This window comes from Stenella coeruleoalba (assembly GCF_951394435.1).
Source record: "Stenella coeruleoalba genome assembly, chromosome: 16".
Classification (NCBI taxonomy): Eukaryota; Metazoa; Chordata; class Mammalia; order Artiodactyla; family Delphinidae; genus Stenella; species Stenella coeruleoalba.
In genome coordinates this window covers 40029832-40053935 of record NC_137162.1, presented here as the reverse complement: position 1 = coordinate 40053935, position 24104 = coordinate 40029832, and the positions used below count along the sequence as shown (strand labels likewise).

The 24104-nt window shown below is 34.1% G+C and overlaps 1 protein-coding gene across 9 annotated transcripts in view; it reads right to left on the bottom strand.

Annotated features, from left to right (window-relative positions):
• Window positions 1-24104, bottom strand: part of PRKG1 (protein kinase cGMP-dependent 1) — a 1402246-nt gene that overhangs the window by 97972 nt on the left and 1280170 nt on the right. For all 9 annotated transcript variants that reach the window (XM_079899910.1, XM_079899911.1, XM_079899912.1 and 6 more), the window contains one exon: window positions 11184-11258. In XM_079899910.1, coding sequence (XP_079756036.1) covers window positions 11184-11258 — 75 coding nt within the window. The remainder of the gene's footprint in view (window positions 1-11183; window positions 11259-24104) is intronic.

Sequence of the window (24104 nt, the reverse complement as noted above, 5' to 3'; positions counted from 1 at the left end):
AGAGATCTTAATCATTTTAGGAAGCTGCTTTATCCCCTTTGTGAGGATATTAGGATCATTACTATGCAATACGCTCAATCAGTAACTTACCTAGGTTGTCTAAAACGTTTGAACAGTTTCTGAATATTAGAGTAATAGGCTGGTTTCCTGAAGTAATTAATACAGTTTATAAAGTTGACTAGTGTTTGCAATTCACGCATTGGAGGAAACTGGTGTGATACACACAAATGTCTGTGAGCAACAGCCATGCTTGACTTTTATGATACCTCATCTTTCTCAAATAACAATTTAAAGACATAAATTAACATGGTGTATTATGTTCATTGTATCAAAATGATTTATGCTGCCGTTTTAATTCATTATTCAAAAATTATTTCTTTCTAAAAGGATTCATGGGGGAAATGTTGGTATAACATTTCCAGTTTCAAAGGCACTCTATAATTTTCTAATGGCATTTTGTTGAAAGATAGCATGGCTTATTATCATATCTAAATGTCACATTGGCAAGAGAAAATTGTATGTATAATGATGAAAATGGAAACTGCTCTGTTTCTAAAGGCTAATTTATTGAACTACTAAGAGTTATCAAAACATACTTCAAGCAAAACTGCATGATTTTTAAGTATTTTGAATAAAGTAAGCACTAACAATAATACTTTCAGGTTCTGAGAGGAAAGAAATATAACTTAGTGACTTTTATTAAGATATAGATCCACAAAGTATTCCAGGATCCTTAAGGGTGTTTTCTATTGACAGTCACAAAGATGTCTTCATTATCAATTTAGAAAACAGCAAAGGTGAAAATATTGTTTATATAAAAGGGAGTTATGTTTCTAAAAGAATGGCTTGTTAACTTCCACAGTCTAAGCATTTGAAATAGAAAGGATTTCAAAATGATCATTTTTACAGATTAGAAAACAGGTCCAGAGGTGGTAGGCTCCAGACCTTATGCTTAAGATCACATGGAGAAGTTGATGTCATTGCTCTGACTAAGGCCCAGGTCTCCCAACTCCAAGGAAATATTCCTCTTGCTATGTGAGCATGACTTTGCCAGAAGGACCTCTTTCAGCACTGAGCATCAGCCTTGCTCTCACTAGGTTCATAGGTTTTCTCTCTAGAATGGCCCAATCTTGAATGTAAAGCAGGATTAGAATTATGCTATATGCTATCTTCACTCCTGTGAGAGAGACTCCCGTCACTGAAGAAGAAAAGGTATTTTAGCCACATATTATTATTTTTCTATTGAAATTACTGAGAACACAAGGGATCTATTACTAATAATACTAATAGATACTATTCTTTTTGCTTTTTAAAGGTACGATATCACAACAGGCTCTAGAACATAACAAAACCTAACAAAAAGACACATGCACTGGATTGCTGTCTTTTCTATGGAAGTTTGGGGCTCTGGAAAAGCTGACCTTATCGCCACACAGGACTTAAATATCCTTAGGATTTAAAGAGCCCTTGGTGTTTTGAAAGTAATTTCCAATTGTTGCTACCTAATATGACAACAGTGGAAAAGAATCATCCTTCCTTTTCAGAAGAAGACAGAGTCAATAATCAAATGGCTTGTCTGAATCCACCAAGCAAGTCAGCAGCACTAGATTTTCAATTATCTTTAGTCCTCTGCTCTGTCAATTAGAAAAGGTTGCATGCAAGGACATACTGAGATCCACCTTTATAAAGTCTTGCTACTTAGGGAGTCTTAAAGATAAGTGCAATGGAGAAGAAATTAGCAAATGACCTTTGAGAGTTTTAAAATTTTTAATGAAACAAATAAAAATACTTCTACCCAAGACCAAGTAGTTTTATCCTGAAGATCATTTTTTAAAAAAAATCAGTCTCACTGCCCTTGAAAGAAAAAATTTACTTTGATGCTCTCTGTAGTCACAAGTCACACTAAAGTCTTAATCTGCTAGCATTGGTGGCCTTAGAAACTCTTCTATACTTCTTCCCAGCCTGATTACATGTACTAGAATTTGAAAAGCAAACAGCTCTTGCACAGCTGAAAGCCAACTTATTAGTTCAGGGCGAACTGCTGCAAGTTTTTCGAGTCTCCTGTACTTTGCCCTGCCATAAAATGGACAACAATTTTTATTGCCCAGAGAATGGGATTGTCTTCTGACTATTCAACCTGAGAAGTGGTCAGCAAGTTCTAATTCTGGTTTGAGGGCTATTTCATACCATTCTTAGTGTTCTTTCCATTTAATTGGCATATAGTTCCCAGTTTGAGACAGGATATTACTCACTTGAATTCTTTCCATAGGGGGAAAAACAATTTTCCAGGCTCATTTCCCTGAGAATTGCTTAGATCAAAACCAAGTTGGTTGAAGTAAGTTGTTGATAAGATTGTGGGAATACTAAGATCTTTACTCTAAAATGCTTGGCAGAAAAACACTAATAAGAAAGGCCAAAATTTCAAAGTCAGGGTGTTCAAAAGAGCAACCCCATGTGCATTTGATTGTGCATTTAAAATCTCATGTTAGTTAGATGCTAGACGACCCTGGGGCATTTGGGAAGATGTTACCAAACAATACATCCCTTTTCTGATTTGCATAGCCTCATGTATTTTGAGGTGCATTTGATGAGTGAATTTTCAAAGGTCGGAGCAACATAGGTAGTTCCCTCTGCAAGTCAAAGAGCACAGAGCAACCGTCAGATAACCGTTTGATTATCTCTGGTAATCAAATGTAACGAGAGAACATCAATGCTGTCACATTGTGTCAAACAACAAAGCTGGCACCAAAAGTAATCCTGAAAATATCAGACTAAAATGTTCCTTTGCAAATAGCCTTGTAAACAGAGGGGAGCTTTAAATCAGTGAGGACTAATTATAGAAATAGTAATAAACTATTTATTTGGACTACATCAAAAGGGCCAAAAGAGTGGCCCATACGCAGGCAATATTCTTTATAGTTCTAGAGTCGGGAGAAGTGAGCGGTGCTTCGCTGGTTCAGCAGCAATAAGTCAGAGTCAACCCTGGTGCATCTAAATGTTTTGTGCGTCACTCTTTTCCTGGGTGATGATGCTACAGGTCCTGCTTTGTAGACTTAGCCTTACTTCTGGCTTTTTACCATAGTTTCATCTTTCTTGTTTACTTTTAACTTTTCTTTTTGTATTATGTGCATCTACGATGAGAGTCCCTTTTCTGGGTCGAGGCGGAGAATAAGTGAACATTTTGCACTGAGGTACATGGTGAGGGGAGTAGGCCAGGCCAAAAATGGTGATTCCGAGGGGGGTTTGCCTATTAGTGCCTTCTTGTTCAGTGCTGCTTTTTCCTCTCTGTGCTCAGGGGAAGGCTCATGTTATCTCTGGAGAAGGAACTTATATGCAAATTTATGCTATGATGTTAGGAAAAAATGTTTAATTCCTCTTAGGAGAATTTTTAAGTTTTATATTTCTTTAGAGAGAGGACAATATTTAAACCTAAAGAAATACTACATAATGTGAGACAGAAAAGTGAAAACCTTCTTAACTAAGAAATCACTTCCATGGACATTTAGGTTGCTTCCATGTCCTGGCAGAATGGAAAAGGAAGATGTGGTACGTACATACAATAGAATATTACTCAGCTATAAAAAAGAATGAAATAATGCCATTTGCAGCAACATGGATGGACCTAGAGATTGACATACTGAGTGAAGTAAGTCAGACAGAGAAAGACAAATGTCATATGATACCACTTATATGTGGAATCTCAAAAAATGGAACAAATGAACCTATTTACAAAAAAGGAATAGCATCACAGATGTAGAAAACAAACTTATGGTTACCAAGGGGGAAAGGGAGGGAGGGATAAATTGGGAGATTGGGACTGACATATACACACTACTACGTATAAAATAGATAACTAATAAGAACCTACTGCATAGCACAGCAAATGCTACTCAATACTCTATAATGACCTATATAGGAAAAGAGTCAATAAAAGAGCGGATATATGTATATGTATAACTGATTCACTCTGCTGTACAGCAGAAACTAACACAATATTGTAAATCAACTATATTCCAATAAAAATTAATTTAAAAATTAAAAAAATATAACTTCACAAAGTGGTATAACCTTTACCCAGGGATATGGTCTGACTTCTTTGAAGTTCTGCTTTTGTCTCTGAAACTTAAAAGGACCTGAGACCCTCTTGCTTAAACTCCCTCAATCTTATACTCTCTCCTTCTTTACTGGATTTAACATGTTCATCTCTCTCTCAATACTGATGATCCATAATCATCCACTACACATTTCTGGCTATTTTCCTTGAAATTTCTTCTAATTCTGTATAAGTTTATTGACTCTTACTTCTTCAAATCAGATTCATTTTCAATACATTTAGGGGACTTGATCCCTACCACTCCATCCTAAGATGAAAATGAACCAGTGGTTTGATAAATTCAATTGCCACTTGTTAATTAACACACTAGAACTCTCAACAACATACAATATCACGGTCTCCTCCTCCATTCTTGAAACACACTCCGTTTTTGTCTTCTGTGATGCCGTCTGGTTTTCCTTCTACTCTCTTCTCTCGTTTTCAGTCTTTGGCTGTGGATGTTTTTGTGTGAAATCCTTTCCTTTTCCCTGATTTTTACATGATAAAGTTCCTCAAGAATCAATCCTCAGTGCCATACTCCTTTCATACACTGCTTTCTCTCTCATCCACATCTTTAATTACCACTTACCATCTAAATTCTCATTATTCTCACATAAATACCAACCTCTTCTCTGAGTTCCAGACCTGCCTAACCATGTCTCAAAATCACCTCATATTTAACCTGAGCAAAAATCAAGTCATGATTATTCCACTCTCCAAATCTGGCAACCATCCCTCTCTGTCTTCGTGAAAGCTACTGCCTGCCGCTGATTTCCAGACCAAACATCCTTGCATCATCCCTGACCTTTCTCCCCTTCATCACCAATATCTATTTCCTTAAGGAGACCTATTGGCTTTGCCACCTAACTAGCTCTCAAATGCTTTTCTCTCCTCACACTGCTCTCGTTCTAGTCCTGTGTCTACCATCAGCTTTTACCAGGAAAATATTCTGGTTGTTCTCCTTCCTTTCACTTTTTCACTCCTCCAATCAGAGGAAAGAGTGTTTAATTATAAACCAACTCATCTCATTTGCTAGCTTACAAGCCTGAAGTGCTTTCTTTAAATCCTTAACATCTGATCTCCATCTTGTATATTCTAAGTCCCAGCCATATTGGTACCTTGGTTCCTTGAATATGTAATGTTGTCTCCTATCTTGGGGGCTTTGTACATGTACTTTTGTTTGTCTGTCTAGAATACTATCTACACTTCCTTACCCAACTAATACCATCTAATTCTTTCCCAGTCAGTTCCAGCTAATTCTTCAAAATTCAGCTCAAATATAGTTAAAATGGTACTTCCTCAGGGAAATCTTCGCAGAATAATTAATGTGTCTCTCTCTCCTCCACTGGGCCACAGGTACCATGAAGGCGAGGAGCATATCTGTTTTATTCATTGCTTTATATGTAGCATTTTGTAGGCACACAGAAAATATTTGTTAAATATATGAATGTATATGACAAATTGAATGAACATGAATGATGCTGTTACATCATGGGCTGCCGGATCATTGCAGGAAGTCTTTAAATCTATCTATCTATCTATCTATCTATCTATCTATCTATCTATCTATCTATCAACCTACCTACCTACCTATCTACCAAGTAATGTAGATTAAAAAACATGACCACACTCAGAGATTTACAGAGATTTTGCCATAAGAAAGAGTTCCTAATGGAAAACAATATAAGAATCATCAACTTAGATCATAAATAAATGCACTGATGAATCTATATTCATCTAGCTGTTAGAGCTTCTCAACTGAAGGGCTTAGATATGAATCCCTTCAGCCTTCAGAGCAGCAGGATAGAATCTAGGGCAGCTGAGCCAATTGGTACCATATTCTATACCCATTTTCTATGAGTGTCATGACATAAAATAATTTGAAAATTGCTGTTAGATGGGAACAATTTAGAGGTTTTTTGTTGTTGTTTGGTGTTTTTTTTTTTTTTTGAAAAAGTGATCAGGAATTACTTTCAAAGGCACAGTAAATTGAATCAACAAGGGTACAAATTGAATCAGTCTGAAATACTAGGCTCCACTCATTGTGTTATCAGGTCCTCACCAAAATGATGTTTAAGAAGTATACATAATTGTATCATAAGTGTTTATAATATGATGGGTGCTAAACTGAAAAAAGCAGGATATAAAGTTGTAAATGACTATAAGTATAATTTTAAAACACAAAGATAGTTAATAGCAGTTGTACTTGATTTGTTTAGACTGTGATTTTTATTTTTTAAATCTATATCACTGTATTATTTCTATTAAAGTGAAAATATAAAACGTTTTAATTAAAAATAAACATCATTATAAATAAAACACTGACTTTAATTTGTTGTTTTGTTTCTCTGCTCTATATGACCCTAATCTCGGAATATAGCTGTGGTATATGTAAATCACCTTATTGGAGAGCCACCTTTATATTAAAAATTCCTATGATTATAATAAATATAAATATAGTATATTTCAACTTAACTTGCTAATATATATAGGTTTTTTATTCAGAAAAAGAGATGTTTTGCCTATAACTGCTGAGTACAATATTCAACAATAAGAATGAAATGATACTATAACTTGAAAATATTTCATTTAAGAAGTACTCTGTGTTCATATATCAGAAATACTTAGAATGAAATAGAACATCTTCATTTTTCTATTTGATTTTCTGGATGGTTATTTATTTATGTTTTTTACAAGATAAGGTGTAAATATAGAGATAGGTCTCTCTACCAAAACAGTATTTTATCATACTAAGTATCATAATTTATTCTTAGAAGTAAATATTGAAAATCATCATGGAATTACACATCAGGCTCCCTACTAAACTGCAAGATCCTTACTATTGGAAAATATGTTTTCTATTTGCTATGCACACTGTAAAATACAACGCCTGACTCATCATGAGTAAATTTCTAAATATTTATTAAATGAAGGAATACATAGTCTCTAAGGAAAATAATGTGTACGTTTCATCATATATGCTACTTTCTGCTCTAAATAAGGTTTAATGAGCCTTACCTTCCATCTAAGGTTGTCTCTTCTAATGTCTTTGTGGTTATAACTTCATATTTTAAAAAGAGAAGTCCTTAGTGGATAATTAGCAGCAATCAAGAGAAGCTTAAACATGTCATAAAGGTAAAGTTTCTGTCACGAATAGTTTTCTTTGTAGGAACTATATCTCGTGAGACAAGCTAAGGGCACATATCCTGCAGCAGAGCAGTTTTGAGAACCATTTCACTGGGATATTTCTTTCAAGTCAATCTTCTTGGACCAGCCATCCAAACTGAATGCTTGGTATGGTTTCTCTGAAAGGGATGGTCTGTTTTCTGCCATTGAAGCCTGGTTGTGCTAATAGCTAATAAGTTTCTTATGATTGAGTTTCTAAATGTCTCAACTGAATCGATTTTTAAAGTCAGTCCTACTTTTTTCTTTTTACTGCAAATAGGCATAGTCAATGAGGCAATACCAACAATTACTTCACGTGCATAAATAATATGATCATTATAGTTGGGTTTTAAAAAATATTAATCTTATCTTTAGTGGATTTTGCAAAATCAAGCGGACTTTGAAAAATAAAGCTCACACAGTGGAGCCAAATCATGACTTCAATTCTAAACGGTACAGAATTTGCGATCTGTATAGAAATTTAGAGGCATTAACAAAATTACCCAGGGAATTTAGATTAGAGGCCGTTCCTGGATTTCCTGCAATGCTGGCAAAACTTATAAGTTCCTTAAATACAAAGTGAAGGCATAACGTACTTAAGGGGAAGAAATCCAACACAGAGAAAAGAGTGCTAACACAAATAGATGTTTAAATGTGTTAGTTCAACTAAAAAGTTTTCCCTGGGGAATAGTTTACAGTTTACCTACTCTGGGTGATAGGATCCCTAATTAAAAAGATGCTTTCAACTTCAGAAATCTTCAGATGTTCATTATTTATTAGAAAGCTATAAAATGCTAACAGTGTAGAAAGCATCACAACACCTGCTCCAGTATTTACTTATTTATTTAGCTATTTTGAGGAATAAAGTTTACATTATCAATCTCTCTGGAATTTAGATCAATGATCCTAGACTTTTTTTAATCAAGTTATTCCCATTTTCTAAATAATAATCAATATTAAGGTATGTGGGTTATGTACTCATTTGGATTTAGTATTAATTGAATAGAAAAATTCAAACTAATTTATCCTAGTTGATTTATATTCAAGTATAAATATAATGGCTAATTTGTAATCTATTAAATTTAATAGTTCAAATAACAATATTTAGATGTAGGTCATCATTTCATTGCCCGTTTTGTTCTTTAATCATAATTGAACTTTCTTTTAACTAAATGTTTCTATTTTTATAAAATTGATATTTATGGATATTTTCCAGTCTAGGTTTAATTTTACAACATTCTACTAAATTGAGACTAGTTTGCCTACATAAGATTAAAGACTCCTTGCCCAGATAAAATTAGTTTACATAATACATATGCAATAATTGTGTATAAATCAAACCATCTAGCAAACGCATTAGGGTATATTTCCAATGATTACTTCTACAAACAACACCATCCACTTTTATAGCCCTTTATAATTTACCAAGTATTTTTACATATCACCATTAATTAAATCACAAAAATAATATTTCATAGATAAGATAATGATACTGAGAGACAGCTGTTAAGACATGACCAAAATCACTTGGTTGGAAATGACAGAGCCCGGAACAGAACTCAAGGCTTCTGGTCCTCATTCAGAGTCATGTTTTTCATACTGATAGATTCTCTTCCAATGTGAAGAACTGTTGCCACACCTATCTTCTAAATTGTCTGAATCTGAATTTCAGTGTATTTGTTTTACTTCCTACCTTTAGTTGAAGCATGTGCAAGTGAACCCATAAATGCCCAGAATTCATGAGATACACACACAGTTTAACCTTTGTAAGGCCAACAGTACACTGAGAAGGATATAACTAATTCATAATTGCTTTCCTGCCACTGATCAATTTTAAGCCAGTGACTGGCCTCGACTTTGGGTAGAGTAAATAGGAGTTATATGAAAACTTTCATTAGAGAATCTGTCTAAAGTTTAACGGAGAAACAGAAATAGATCAAAGAATATTTTAGTTTAAAAGACCTTTGACTTTTCCAGTAACTCTACAAATATTTAAATAGTTGCTCAGGTAGATTCTAGACAAATTTTAAAGATGAGCACTAATTGTATATATAAAGACACATTTATATAAAGTGGTGTGTGTATATGTATATATACAAATATAAATACATATAAAATGACCCATAGTAACCTTAATTGAATATATAAACTCAAGAAAAACTTTGCTGCCATAAATTATAAATATGAGCTTTTATACTGCGAGAAAATGTTCCTCTAGGGATAATGTCTAATAATAAAAAAGTGTTAACTTTTAAAACTGATAAGTACCTTAAATGGCCCCCCTCTACCATCTCAGGATGACTAGTGTAACTACCAGAAACTAAAGTCTAAACTTAGCATTAATATGTATTTTAACCTAATGTAGAAAATCAGAAAATTAATACCAATCAGCCACAGTACAGGCAATACTGAGGACTGTGTGGAGTTTGATGTTAAAACTGGCTTTGTGTAATTTCCTCCGCAAATCTTAGCAGAGGCACTGCTGGCATTTGACTACAGGATGTAAGTCTGTGTCCCTCCAAGGAACAGAGGAAACAAAAGCAAACTATATAGAGAAGAAAATGTGAATATCTTTATACAGCTTTGAAAATAATACAATTTTATCAGTCAAAATGAATAATAGTAATTAGTCAATTAGTACTAGCCCAAATTTTTAATCTTCATAGGCTCTCAAGGCAAAAGAAATTATTTTATTCCTTTTGTTTTTTAGGTGACTACAAGACCAACCAATCAAATTCTTCCCCTGCACTATCTACTTACTGATATTTGTTGATTTAATCCTTCAGGTATCCTGTATGATATCAAATACTAAATTGGTTTTACTTAAGTTACTTTCTTGGGAGAAAGAGGAGAATTAAATAGATTACACTTTTTAAAAAAAGTAACCTAACAATTTTGCAGAAAAAGCCAATCTCAAATTACTTCACATTTTTTGTTTAAAAAAAAGTTAAAGCTTTGTTTTAAAGTAAATTATTCTAGTAGATAAAAAGGTACTTTGTTATACAAAAATGACAATTAATGGCATATGTACTATCTCATATCATTATGATAACTTAGTGTCATTGAAATTGTGAACTAAAATTCATTTTATGGCAAGACAAGAAAATTCAAACAAAAATTTTACTCTGCCCTTTGGCCTCCTCTCTCCCCTCACTGTGCCTGTGTATCTGTATTATGCATCGACCAAACCTTCCCCATAGGCAGAAATATCTGCTGAACCAAAAAGAGCAACATTCTCCTAGCGTCAATAAGACAACTCCTTAATGATAACTTTCCTGCTTGAACTCATAAGGGGTCATATGACACTTAGATCTGGATTATGTCAATAATACATCATTTGATGTACAGCCCTCTGTCTCAAATAACTTGTTTAACTGTGCCTTGACTTCTAATAAGCAGAACAGTTCTCAGAGCTTTCTGAGCTGCTCTTCCCAGGTTATAATCCTCAAATTTGACTTGAATAAAATTTTCCACTTCTTTTTTAGATCCACTGATTAATTTTCATCGACAAAGTTCAATGTAAAGCAACGGTGTATTCACGAGAAAATATTTCCAGCGTTATTATTTTTCATACAATTTCACAAGCAACTGGTGAACACAGCCGCAATTCATTCAGAAAGTGTTTTCAGTGGAAGAAATAATGTGTTAACATTCAATTGTTTTACTGGATTTTAAACTAACCATTTTCCCTTGTGCAGATGATCTTCCTCACAAAATTAAGGTTTCATGTTCAAGGAGAGAGGTACTTACTAAGCAAGTATACTATGTAATAATTACCTTGAATAGCTTGCTTATTTTACTCTTAAGTAGCTACTTTCTTCCTGTCAGAGTGTAGAGCTTTAAGTCCAACAAAATATTTGATCTCATTTCTATTCAAAATTGTTTTTTGAAAATCAAAATTAAGACCCCCCAAAATTTCACTTACTTTGCTTTAGCTTCTGCATCTTCATATGCTTTATTAGAAACATCATCCAGTCCTCCAATCAAATGCTTGAAAGAGCTGTCGGAGGAAAAACACAGTGATTAGGATAAATCCTCTGCAAAACTGTGACAATGACAACCTAGTCAATGATATATTGAAACAATCTGAAAGGATCTAAATAAAAATGAATTCAAACATTTAATCTAGGTACATTATTAAGAAACTTATGTGATAATGATATAAATTGAGAGCAGGGACTTCTTTTAAAGTGCTGTGAGATTTTACGTTTTAATTTTAAACCTCTATAATGTTAATACATGCAAATGGCTTTGTGTGTTGTGAGTATTAAAAAACAAAATAGGCATGAAACATATAGCATGTTTGCTGATTTAAATTTAAATGTTGCTTTATCACTTTTACACACACTTTTTAAAAAAACCTATACAGAGGAACTTGACACTCTGCTGGGGGTCCGGGGGGCTGGCTATAAGGGGACTGGAGTAGCTATTATCTCAGGCCCTTGGGTAATGATCTCATCTGAGGGTCAGGGTATCTAGAATGCTGGGCTAAATACACTAAGTATTTCTAATACAAAAAGGGACCATAAGAAAATGACTAGACAGAAAGCCAAGGAATCAAGAATTGTATTCTACAGAGTGTCAAGTTTTCTGTAATGAATTTATTAATGAAGGTCAAATGAATGAATGCAAATGAATGAGCAATAGGCAGCAGTCCTTATAAAATTTTCAAAAATATTATTAATGATAAAATAAATTGATAAATATAACCCCCATGATTGAGAATAGTTCAAATATGACTTTGGCCATTGTTCTTTATGTGGTAAAATTCCCCATTTCCCCACAGAATATCTTGGTTATTACTTAGAGAAAGTCTGCTTTTACTGAAACTCCTTAAGGCTAGATGAGTTGATATTGTAAAGTAAAATACAATATTTCTTTTATTATGAATAAAATGATAATATCTGGTTGATTTTTCTGTTTTCATAAATAACATGAAATTTAAGCACAGAGAGTTTATTTCTCCAAGATGACAGCTATTTAGTAGCATACCAGAATTATAATCCATATTCTCTGATACCCACTCTTGTCCTTTATAATACTTAGATATTTTTAATACAACCAAATCCAAACATTGTGAAAAGGCATTGACAGAGAGGAGCCAAAGAGCATTCAGTGGTAAAAACCAAAGAACAACAACCACTAAAACTTAGCGTTTCAAACACACTTGAATATATTAATAGATTGTGCTCTTAGACATTTAAAACACACAGTAATTTTGAGAATTCAAATAGTTAATAAAAATTCCTGTCTTCCTCCTAGTATCTACTTAAGTTAAGCAGATCAGTGTATTATCAAAGAATTAGAGAGCAAACTGATAACAAATTTAATAAAGATGGAGATTTTTTTACTTAAGAAAATCTGTTCATTCCACTAGGCTCAGTTAAAACCATGCAGATCACTTTTTGAAAATACAGTTTGAAATTTCTGTTAGTAAAGTATACAAATGGAAGAGCCTACATCTGGCCAATCTGTACAGAGTTTTAAAAGTAGAAACCGTCTAATCACAGCAATAAGTTTAAAATTAAGGTTAGCTTGTGGGGGGAAAAAACTTTTTAGACCTGGTAATGAGCTGTTTATATTCCTTTTTTGTTAAATCTTAGTCATATCCATGATTTAAAAAGAATGAACAAAAGAAGTATTTTAAGTGAGACTTTTTCATATGTCTTCTTAAATGCCCTTGGTTTAAAATACAAATTTCTGTGGGATAGGGAGGGTGGGAGGAAGGGAGACGCAAGAGGGAAGAGATATGGGAACATATGTATATATATATAACTGATTCATTTTGTTGTAAAGCAGAAATTAACACACCATTGTAAAGCAATTATACTCCAATAATGATATTAAAAAAAAATAAAAGAAAAAAAAATACAAATTTTCTATGGGGTACTAATGATCCAATATTTATGATTTTTTTTTTTTACTACTAGATAAAAAAAAAAGTTAAGGGAAATTATATGTACTTACAAAAGGCCCCTATCTTGATATAAGAGAAAATTATTTTTGAAATAAATTCTCTCTAACTGAGGAAAACCCTTTTCATTTAATGTGCAATTGATTTTTTATTATGGAAATATTTTTTAAACTGAGAGAAGAAATTAAAGACTTACTCATAGTCCTCTAACCACAAGTAACTAATAGGAACATCTTTATGTAATTCTCTTTTTTTTCTGCATAGCTTTATTGCTGTTGTTTATAGAGATGTAATCATAAAGTAGCTATGATTTATTATCTTGATTTTTAACTTACTCTTACATCATAAGTGAATACTTTTATTTTTTAAAACTCCATAAGCAATATTTTCACAGCCAAAGTAATAGGTCCTCACATGTATACACATGATAGAATATCTACTTATCCATCTACACACACACACACACAGACACGAACACACATACACGCTCACATACGCATACAGATGAAGGAGCGGGCATGGCAACTATCTATAAAAACATTTATATCTATACCCTCAATTAGAGATTAAACATATGGAATTTCTTTTTGAAATAAAAACATGCAGAATTATAATCTTGACTTTGGAATTGGAACCATATGTCCTTTATAAATAATCTTTATTTAGAAAGCAATCCTGGCCAAATCATTTTTTGAAACATGAAACAAATGTATTCTGCTAATATTCTGTTTCCTCAAACAATAAGTTAACCAGTATATTTAACTAGCACTTTAAGAAAATGTAGCATTTTCAAGCAGTATTAATAAGTTCCAAATAACTGTGTCTATGTATCTCTGCACTGATCAGGGAATAATTTAGGACATCTTGATAAACATAATTGATGGCATTTAAGAATTTATCACTCCTGGTGCAAGTATGAACTAATTAGTATCTCATTTCTCCCTGTCACAGACACTCTGTAGGAACACCTGCCGTTTGTGTGGACCCACACCAAACAGACTTTTGAGGAAATATTACTATAGGTATCAGATGCCTTTTAAATATTTACTCAGGTCCTAGGACATTTCTTGACTACTAAAGGAGACGACTTTGGTGTTTCAATCAGAAGGGGATTATAATAAAAAGTTTTGAAAACATTAACAACTGAATGAGCAGAAACCATACCATTATTTATCAGTTATAACAAATATAGGAGACTAGAGGAAAATCATTAAATTCTTTTAAACAAACTCACAATTCACGTATGAGTTATATTTTAGCACTGTAAAATAAAATAGCCAACTTCACATATACTCAACATAATTCTGGAATAAATGTAGCGGACATGAATGAGCAAAAGACTTTAATTTAGGGCATTTCAACAGCAAAACTTATTGCAAACACACTAAGCATGAAGCACTCTTCTGCTACTTTTCTTGGGATATAAAATCAAACTTGAACAAGTCTTGACTGAATTTTTTAAGGAGGTGGATAACATGCTATTAGTTGAGTGTATTAAGGTAGAAAGAGAGCAAATGGAAAATCCCTCTTACGCTTAATGATTATAGTTTAAAAATACTTATAAGGAAGGGGTGGAAAAGGAAGAAGAAAGAAGGAATGACGGAAGGAGAGAAGGATGGATGGAGGAAGGGAGGGCAGAGGAAAAAAGAAAAGAAGGAGGGCGGGAGGGGGGAGAGATGATGACTTTCACATCAAGGATGGCTTTTATAGAAATTTTCCTTAAGTAACATCAGTTAACAGGGCAGCATTTCTCATTCCAGGAAATTTGTCTGTTTTAGAACATTATAGTGACGGTAACTCAGTGGGTAATAATTTCAGTTATTAAGATGTTTTCATTATTAAGCCAAAACATCCTTTTGAAGGGAGCTGATTACTCAGTGGTATGTCTTAAAAGTGTATAATTTTGCTCTTCAGTTGTGTTATGATGAGACTTCATCTAGAGAGAAACAGGCTATTATATTATTAGAAAGGCAGTTCAAATATCAGAGATCAGCATTATCATGCTGCTAAAAACAACAGCTTTTATATTTCACTTTACGGTTTACAAAGCACTTTTATATTCATAAATCATGAATGCAATAACATAGAGTAGTCAATTTAGTCCTCATGATCTCCTACCCCCTATTAAACTATACTGTTTAAGAATCTTACATAAAAATGTTTAAGATAGAATCTTTTCCAATTCAAAATAGGATGGGAGAAGATCTCAAAACTTATTTAGAACATTTTCTTTATTACATCCTTAAATAAGATGGTAATCTATTCTTAACAGTTAAAGATTATAAGTCAAAATAAGTCAAAAGTAAAATCTTAAATCAGAAAGTATTGCAAATACTTCAATAGTGCTAAGCAAAACATTTGTCAAGCATTATCTGAACTCTTACATAGCTCTTAATTTGACAGTGTATATGATTATAGTCCATTAGACTTTTTTAACATGAATCTTGGATAAATACTTTAAAATATATTTATTAAAAGAAAATAGAAATTCAGTGTCCAAATTAGTTGGGACAGTTGTTACTTAGCTACGTCCAAGATTTTAGAGGCATCCATCATTATTTTGCTGCTTTTATTGAAACAAATCTATTAATTCACTTTGTGGCTTCAGGTAAAGGCTCTTGTGTTTGTTACATTATTTTTGTTTGATTGTTTTATTTTTAATTAGCTGTCATAATTATTGTGGTTTATACTATCAAGTGACATATGAATGCATTTCTTTAGAGGGAAAATGAGCCCCAAACACAATAAAACCAACCAACTTCTGTAATTTTTCAATTATCCACCCCTCCATCCATCCATCTGTTCATCCAGACACACATACATATTTATGCAATGCCTATAATCCATAAAGAACGACTCAAGCTACTGTGGATCATACAAAGAGAATAATATACCCCCTTATGGAATTTACAGCCTTATATTAGAGATGAGAAACAATTATAATACAAGGCAGGAGGTGAAGAATGGTTGAATACTTATCAGAAGGAAGGCTCTAGTGTCTATAAAAAGTACGTTATCTACTCAAAATTATATATGATAGTAGTTTCAGACAAAGCAGTGACAATTTTACGAGCAGTTTTCTTATCAGTATTTTTATTCTGTACATATGTTTATATTTGCAAGCAAAATTACACACATTAGTGTGTAATGTATAATCCAAATTACACATTAATGTGTAATCCAAAACATAATTGATAAAGTGGAAACTTTGGAGAGAAGGGAATAGGCCTTTATCCAGAGAAGGCCTTCCCTGCTCATTTCCCAGGCTTTTTTTTCACATTAGCTGGAGTAAACCAGCAGATGCCCAGATTATGTGTTTGTTTTGACCACTCATGCATGGTTGAGTTCTTAGCCAAATATAGGGTGTTGGGTTTGGCATATTCAATAATCTGAAATAAATCCTCTTTTTTTCTATTCCCCTTTGGTCCCAGCCACCATTCTCTCTCTTATGAATTATTAAAATTTCTTTTTTTTTTTACTGCCACTCTTGTCCTTATACAGTAGGCAGGGTAATCTTTTAAAAAAGTAAATCAGATCATGTCACTCCTCTATGACCTCTCTGACTGATTTCTTTCCTACTATGCGCCCTCTGACTTTATAACTTTTTTTAAATTACTTAATTCATTTATTTATTTATTTTTGGCTGCGTTGGGTCTTTGTTGCTGCGCGCAGGCTTCCCTCTAGTTGCAGAGAGCGGGGGCTACTCTTCATTGTGGTACGTGGGCTTCTCATTGTGGTGGTCTCTCGTTCAGGAGCACTGGCTCTAGGCGCACGGGGTTCAGTAGCTGTGGCACGTGGGCTCAGTAGTTGTGGCTCGCGGGCTCTAGAGCACAGGTTCAGTAGTTGTGGCGCACGGGTTTAGTTGCTCCGTGGCATGTGGGATCTTCCCAGGCCAGGGCCCGAACCCGTGTCCCCTGCATTGGCAGGCGGATTCTTAACCACTGTGCCACCAGGGAAGTCCCTCCCTCTGACTTAAGGATACATCAAGCTTGCATCTGCCTCAGGGTCTTTGACCTCTGCCTCGAATATTCTTTCTCTAGATCTTTGCATGGCTTTTTCTTAAAGCCGTTCATGTCTCAGCTTAAGTGTGTCCTCTTCAGACAGGTCTTCCCTGACTAACCATAGCCAAGTAGCCTTTACTGCAAACCCTAACTGCTGTTACTCTCTGTCACTTTAACCCCTTTTATTTTTATATCAGCATTTATCACTTGTTAAAAACTACTTAGTTTAAATATCTATTGTCTTTCCCACACTACAACTAGTTTCATGAGATCAGGGACCTAGTCTACCTTATTTATCAATAACTCTTTAGGAACTAGAATATTGCCTGGTGTATAATAGAAAGTTGAAACGAATTAATGGATAGGTGGGGGGGCTCATTCATTCATTTATTGTGTGACCAGGAGAAGACAAGAAAACACTTAAGTTGTTTTGAAGCAAAGTTTTATATAAAATTCAAGGTTTACGAGTTGAGAGTGTGTACCTCTTTGAGCATTTACCTATATGAAGGATGAACTTTTAGGACAAGGTTTTAGTTAAAATGAACTCATCATCTAAATTTTGGGTCCTAATGAAGACATACATTGCTATAAATATGGGTTTGAAACACTTAGTGATTTATCATTGAACTATACATGGGACAGTAACTTAGCATAATTATTTTAGCCTATAATGGAATTTATATCCATGAATCCCAGTTGCAAATAAAGTGAAAGAAAGAATTTTAAAATGTAGCACAACTTTCATTTTCAATTAAAAGCAGAAGAGATTAGAATCAAGTCTCATGTGGTAGTTTAGCCTTTTGAGTTATAGAGAAGAATATGCTTTTAAGTAGACTGCAGTAGCATGCCAAATTCATAAGTTTCATTTCCTCCAGATTTTCCTATTTTCAAAGCACAATCTATGACAACAATGGATATTTTGTCTATTCAATATTTTTTCAAGCATATTTACTTAGAAATAATTTGAAATTTATAAATTTGTATATTTTAATCAAAATTGTCTAAAAATAAGTAGGCCATTTTATTAAAAATAAAAATCCATAGATGATATATTTTAGTTTATGTAGATATATCAGTTATATCAGATATCAGTTAAAACAATCTATATTTTTTGTAACTACTTAAAGACTGCCTCTAGAAAACTTTGGCTAAGAAAAGTGGCATGGGAACATAAAATATTATGAAAGTCACTGATTTTTTTTTTAAGTAAATTGAAAATGAAATGCTAGGATGGCACAATAAATCTATCTCAGAATATCTTTTTAGTATACTTATTTATGCCTTGAAACTGAAACAAAGCCAACATTAGTCTCTAGCGTAACATTTTTACAAAAATCGGTCTGTCTGGATTTTTATTTCACATCTATTCTGCTCTTTTTATTTCTTCTAAAAATCATTAGAAGCTAAGAAATAAATATATCCTTTAATGTCACAAATTAGTGATCAGAAAATCTTGTAATAACAAAAATATCAAGCAAGACATGAAAATGTTAACTAGCATGTGTTAGGAATTATACACACTATTTCATGTGAGTTTATCCTGTTTTACAGATAAAGCAACCGAGGTTAAGATAATTAAGTAATTACCCAAGGTTATATGACTAGTAAGTATCAGAATGAAATTTGAATGGAGGCAGACTGACTCTAATCCCCATAATACCAACTGTTACATCATTTTTATCTCCCACTATGGAAAGCTGAAGCCAGCTTTTGAAGCCAGCTCTCCTATCCCTTAAAGGCTAGAATTTGATATCAAATATCTGCTTTCTCTCACATCCTCCCTTTGTGGTCAATTCAGTTCTTTAAGACAACTAACTTTTATTTTAACAGATCATCTTATGTCTTCTATTGCATTATATCTATAGAAGTTCCACTTAGGAAACATATTAGTCAGCTAGGGATACCCCAGCAAAATACTACAGACTGTGTAAGCTTAACCACAGAAATCTATATTCTCACAGTTCTGGAGTCTGTGAGTCTAATATCAAGGTGCCAGCAGGGTGGGTTTCTGGTGGAGTCTTTCTTCCAGACTTACAGCCCCTTCTTACTGTGTCCTCACATGGCCTTTCCTCTGTGTGCACACCCTCCTGATGTGTCTTCCTCTAATTATAAAACACCAGTCCTTTCGGATTAGTCCCCCCACTCCCCCACCCCATGGCCTCATTTAACCTTGTTTACCTTGTAAAGGTCCTCTCTCCAAATACAGTCATACTGGGGGGTTAGGGCTTCAATATACGGATTTGGGAAATATTCAGTTCATAATAGAAAGTTTCATGAAGAAATCTTAACAGCAATTTAGAAGATGCATCTTCTTGTGTATCTGGGCTCTTTAAGAACATTTTTATTTGTAATTTTTGAGAAGTGCATAAAACTTAAATTCTTGGTTTCCATTTCTTACCCTGGACCTAAAGTATACTGACACTATCACTGTATTTCTCTCCCAGGGAAAGCAGCACCCCAACTTCTTTCTAAAGCAAATCCCGTCTTCATTACTCCTGATCACAAACCCTATCATTACTCTCCTCTGGACTCTTGCTCCATCAATTACAATGTTCTTATTGTTCCATTGTCTCCCTTTACACTTTTCCATCCTTTCAGTTTAGAATGGTCTCTCCAATCCTAAAACACAAAACTGTCCTTGTGACTCAACAGCCAATTTGAATAAACTTCATTTCCTATCTCTCAACCTCAGTTTTCATTTAATTCTCAACCTACTGCAACCTAGCATTCTGTTCCCATTTTTCTTTCACTCTTATTACAACTTTTCCCTCAAAGTTATCACTTATCTGCTGTTAATCCCAATGGTCCCTTTCCAGCTCCCATCCTCAGTGACCTACCTGAGAGTCATGGCCCTGCTGGCCTTCTCTGGTGGTAGCCATGAAACAGAAACTTGTGCCCGTGCGCTGAACTACTCTATTCTTTCCCCTGATTCTCCTCCTCTCCCTCTTCTATGCCACTTCTCAGCATATGTCACACACACACTTCTTCCTCTCCTATACCTTAAAGGCAAGCAGTTACCCAAATTATGTCCTTCGCCCTCTTTTTCCACTCAATTGATTGACTTATTTTTCTTAAATATTTATTGTTTACGACATGTTCAGTCTTGTTTTTTACCGCCATCATCTCACTGAAATCTCACGACAACTCTATGAGGTAAGTACAATTAACCCTACTTTACAGAAGCTTTACAGCAGGTGTTCTCAAACTCAGCACTACTGATATTTTGGGTCAGAGAATTCTTTATTGTAGAGCCTTTCCTGTGCATTGTAGAATATTTGGCAGCTTCCCTCACCTTTACCCACTAGATATCCTTAGAAAACCCAATTGTGACAATTAAAAATGTCTCTAGACATTGTCGGTGTCTCCAGGTGGAGAAAAAGAAACAAGAGATGATGGGGCTTAGGGAGATTATGTAACTTGCCTGAGGCCACAGAGCTAGAAAAGGGGTAAATCTGTGATTTGATCCCAGGTAGACTGAGCTTTAATACAAGAGACCCTAGTTCTTATGTAATACACTAATTACACTTTTCTTTAAGCTCTCTCAGAAAAAAAAATTTATTCTTAAGACTTTAGTTAGGATCCCCAGGTCAAGGAATTTCAAATCTATATCTCTATCCTTGAACTCTCCAGATCCATAGTGCCATCAGGTCACTCAGTGTCATATGCATATTCCACCAGCAACTCAAACTCAGCGGTATCTGCATTAACTACCTTCCATCAAGACTTGCAGCTAAGTTCCCTGTCTCCCTTAATGGCATTATCATTTAAACAGGGATGCAGGCTAGAAATCTTGGTGTTATGTAATACTCTTCACTTTTACCGAAGTTCATCAGGTCTATCTCTGTAAATCTCTCCTGAACTGGTTCCTCCCTGTCAATGCTACTTCCATTGCCTTATTCAGGCTGTTGACACACTTCCTTACCTCAAAAGCATCATACTTGGTTTCTCTGCCTCAGTCTTTCCCACTCTACTCTTTTAAAAAGATTCTTCCAACAGAATCTAGCTTGCCACTTAACACTTAATTTGTTGGTATAAAAGCAATTGCTTAAACAGGGTATAAGAGACATCATGGTCTTGGAGTCAGACATTCTTGGATTTCGAATCCCACTATGTGGTTCTGAAAAAGTCATTGAGTCTGTCTGATTCTCCATTTCCTTTTCTGGATTTTTTATGTCATCTTTTCCCACAGGACTATTGTGAGGATTAACTGAGATGAAAGAGTATTAAAACAAAGAGTGGGTGAGGGATAAATTAGGAGTTTGGGATTAACATATATATATATACATTGCTATACATAAAATAGATAACCAACAAGGACCTACTGTATAGCATAGGGAGCTATACTCAATAACGTGTAATAACCTATAAGGGAAAGGATCTGAAAAAGAATATCTATCTATCTATAAATATATATACATATATAACTGAATCACTTTGCTGTATACCTGAAACTAACAACACTGTAAATCAACTATCCTTCAATTAAAAAAGAGTATGTTTATAAATATAGAATTAGAGGGGAAAAGGCAATCTATGCTTTCCATTTTAACAAATGACATAGGCACAAATGATTTTGAATATATGTATTTCTTAAAGTTCTATCAAATTATTTGCTTTATCATTAACATCGTATAGAAAGTATGATAGCTCAGTTGTGTGAGTATTGGTTTCTTCTGTATCAATACAATAAAACTGTCCTATTGGCAATTACTTTGTGTAAATAAAGGAAATAAAACTCTTGAAAAATTATACAAAACAATAAGTAAATAAAACAAAGGCATCATATTGAGAGAATTCATACATTAACTTCCCTGAACTCTTCCCTTCTTCTCCACCACTGAGCACACTCTGTATAATCTATGAATTGGGACCTTCTCACATCATAACTTGTGGTCCATATTTTAATTAGTCATAGAGATAATTTCTACTTTTCCCTGTCTATTTGTCCTTTTCAGGTACTTTGTTAGCCTTTAGTATTTACTTCTGACATTTCAGAAAATGGCTATTTGAACTTTTATATACTCTCACAATTTTCTGAAGCCTTGCATTTTAAATGTGTTTATAATGTCCTCCAGCACAAAGAAACAATTGCAAAAGAATGAACTACCTTCTAAGTTTTGTCAGTAACTAAGCTTCATGTATCAATTACAAGAGAAGAATAAATGTTAAACTAACTCTTCAAGGATGATGACATATTTCATGCCCTGGGCTGAATTGCCCCATCATGTCTTTTAAGATGATTTCAACCAAAAAAATCAAGCTGGTCAGGTTTCTGTGCAACAGATGTTCTCATACATTGTCACATTATACAGTAAACTGTATAATGGTTCTAGATAACAATGAAAAAATATGTATATTATTTGAAGGCAAAAATATATGATGCAGAAAAGACAGTCTCTTCAATAAGTGGTGCTGGGAAAACTGGTCAGTTACACGTAAAAAGTGAAATTAGAACATTTTCTCACACCATATACAAAAATAAACTCAAATGGATTTAAAAAATCTAAATGTAAGACTGAAAACCGTAAAACTCCTAAAATAAAACATAGGTAGTATACTCTTGATATAAGTCTTAGCAATATTTTTTTGGATCTGTTTACTCAGGCAAGGGAAACAAAAGCAAAATAAACAAGAGGGACCTAATTAAGCTTGAAAGCTTTTTCACATTGAAAAAATTAAAAGACAATGCACTGAATGGGAGATAATATTTGCAAATGATATATCTGATAAGCAATTAATATCCAAAATATATAAAGAGCTTATACAACTCAATATCAAAAAAAAACAACCTAATTAAAAATAGGCAGAAGACCTGAGTAAACATTTTTCCAAAGACATACAGATGGCCATCAGGCACATGAAAAGATGCTCAACATCGCTAATCATCAGGGAAACGCAAATCAAAACCACAATGAGACATCACCTCACACCTGTCAGAATGGCTATCATCAAAAAGACAACAAATAACAGGTGTTGGAGGATGTGGAGAAAAGGGAGCCCTTGTGCACTACTGATGGGATTGTAAACTGGTGTAGCCACTGTGGAAAACAGTATGGCAGTTCCCCACCTGCCCCCCACCCACAAAAAAAAGATAGAACTGCCATATGATCCTATAATTTCACTTTTGGGTATTTACCCAAGTAAAACAAAACCACTAACTGGGAAAGATATATGCACCCTAATGTTCATAGCAGCATTATTTACAATAGCCAAGATGTGGAAGCAGCATAACAGTCCATCAACAGATGAATGGATAAAGATGTAGTATATACACAATAAAATATTACTCAGCCATAAAAAAGAATGAAATTTGCAACAACATGGGTGGACCTGGAGGGTATTTTTTCCCCTCATACATCATGATTGTCATACATCTCACCTGAACCCCCCTCATATGGATGCATTTAATGTGTTTATATCTTTCTAAACTCTGACACTAAGCACTGAGCTCAGTATTACAAATACAGTCTGGTCAGTGTTGACTACAGGAGGATTATAACTACCTATTGTCTCAACACTATATTGTAGCCTAAACTTCAATTTTTTGTAGTTGCAACCAACTCAGGGCCACTGTACTACCCAACCCGAGGGGATCAAAATATAATCTATAGTTATATAAGCCTCAACTCCAACCTGGCCTCTGGGTCTTGATCAAGAAACATCTCCAAAAAACATGTTTGCTCCTCTCTGAATCAGATGATCAGAGGTATTCTTGAAGACCTGGAGGGCATTATGCTTAGTGAAGTAAGTCAGACAGAGAAGGACAAACACTGTATGATTTCACTTATATGTGGAATCTAAAATATAAAGCAAACAAATTAATATAGCAAAACAGAAACAGACTCACTGATACAGACAACAAACCAGTGGTTAACAAATGGGAAGAGGGGTAGGACGATTAAGGGGAAGAGGATTAAGAGGTATAAACTAC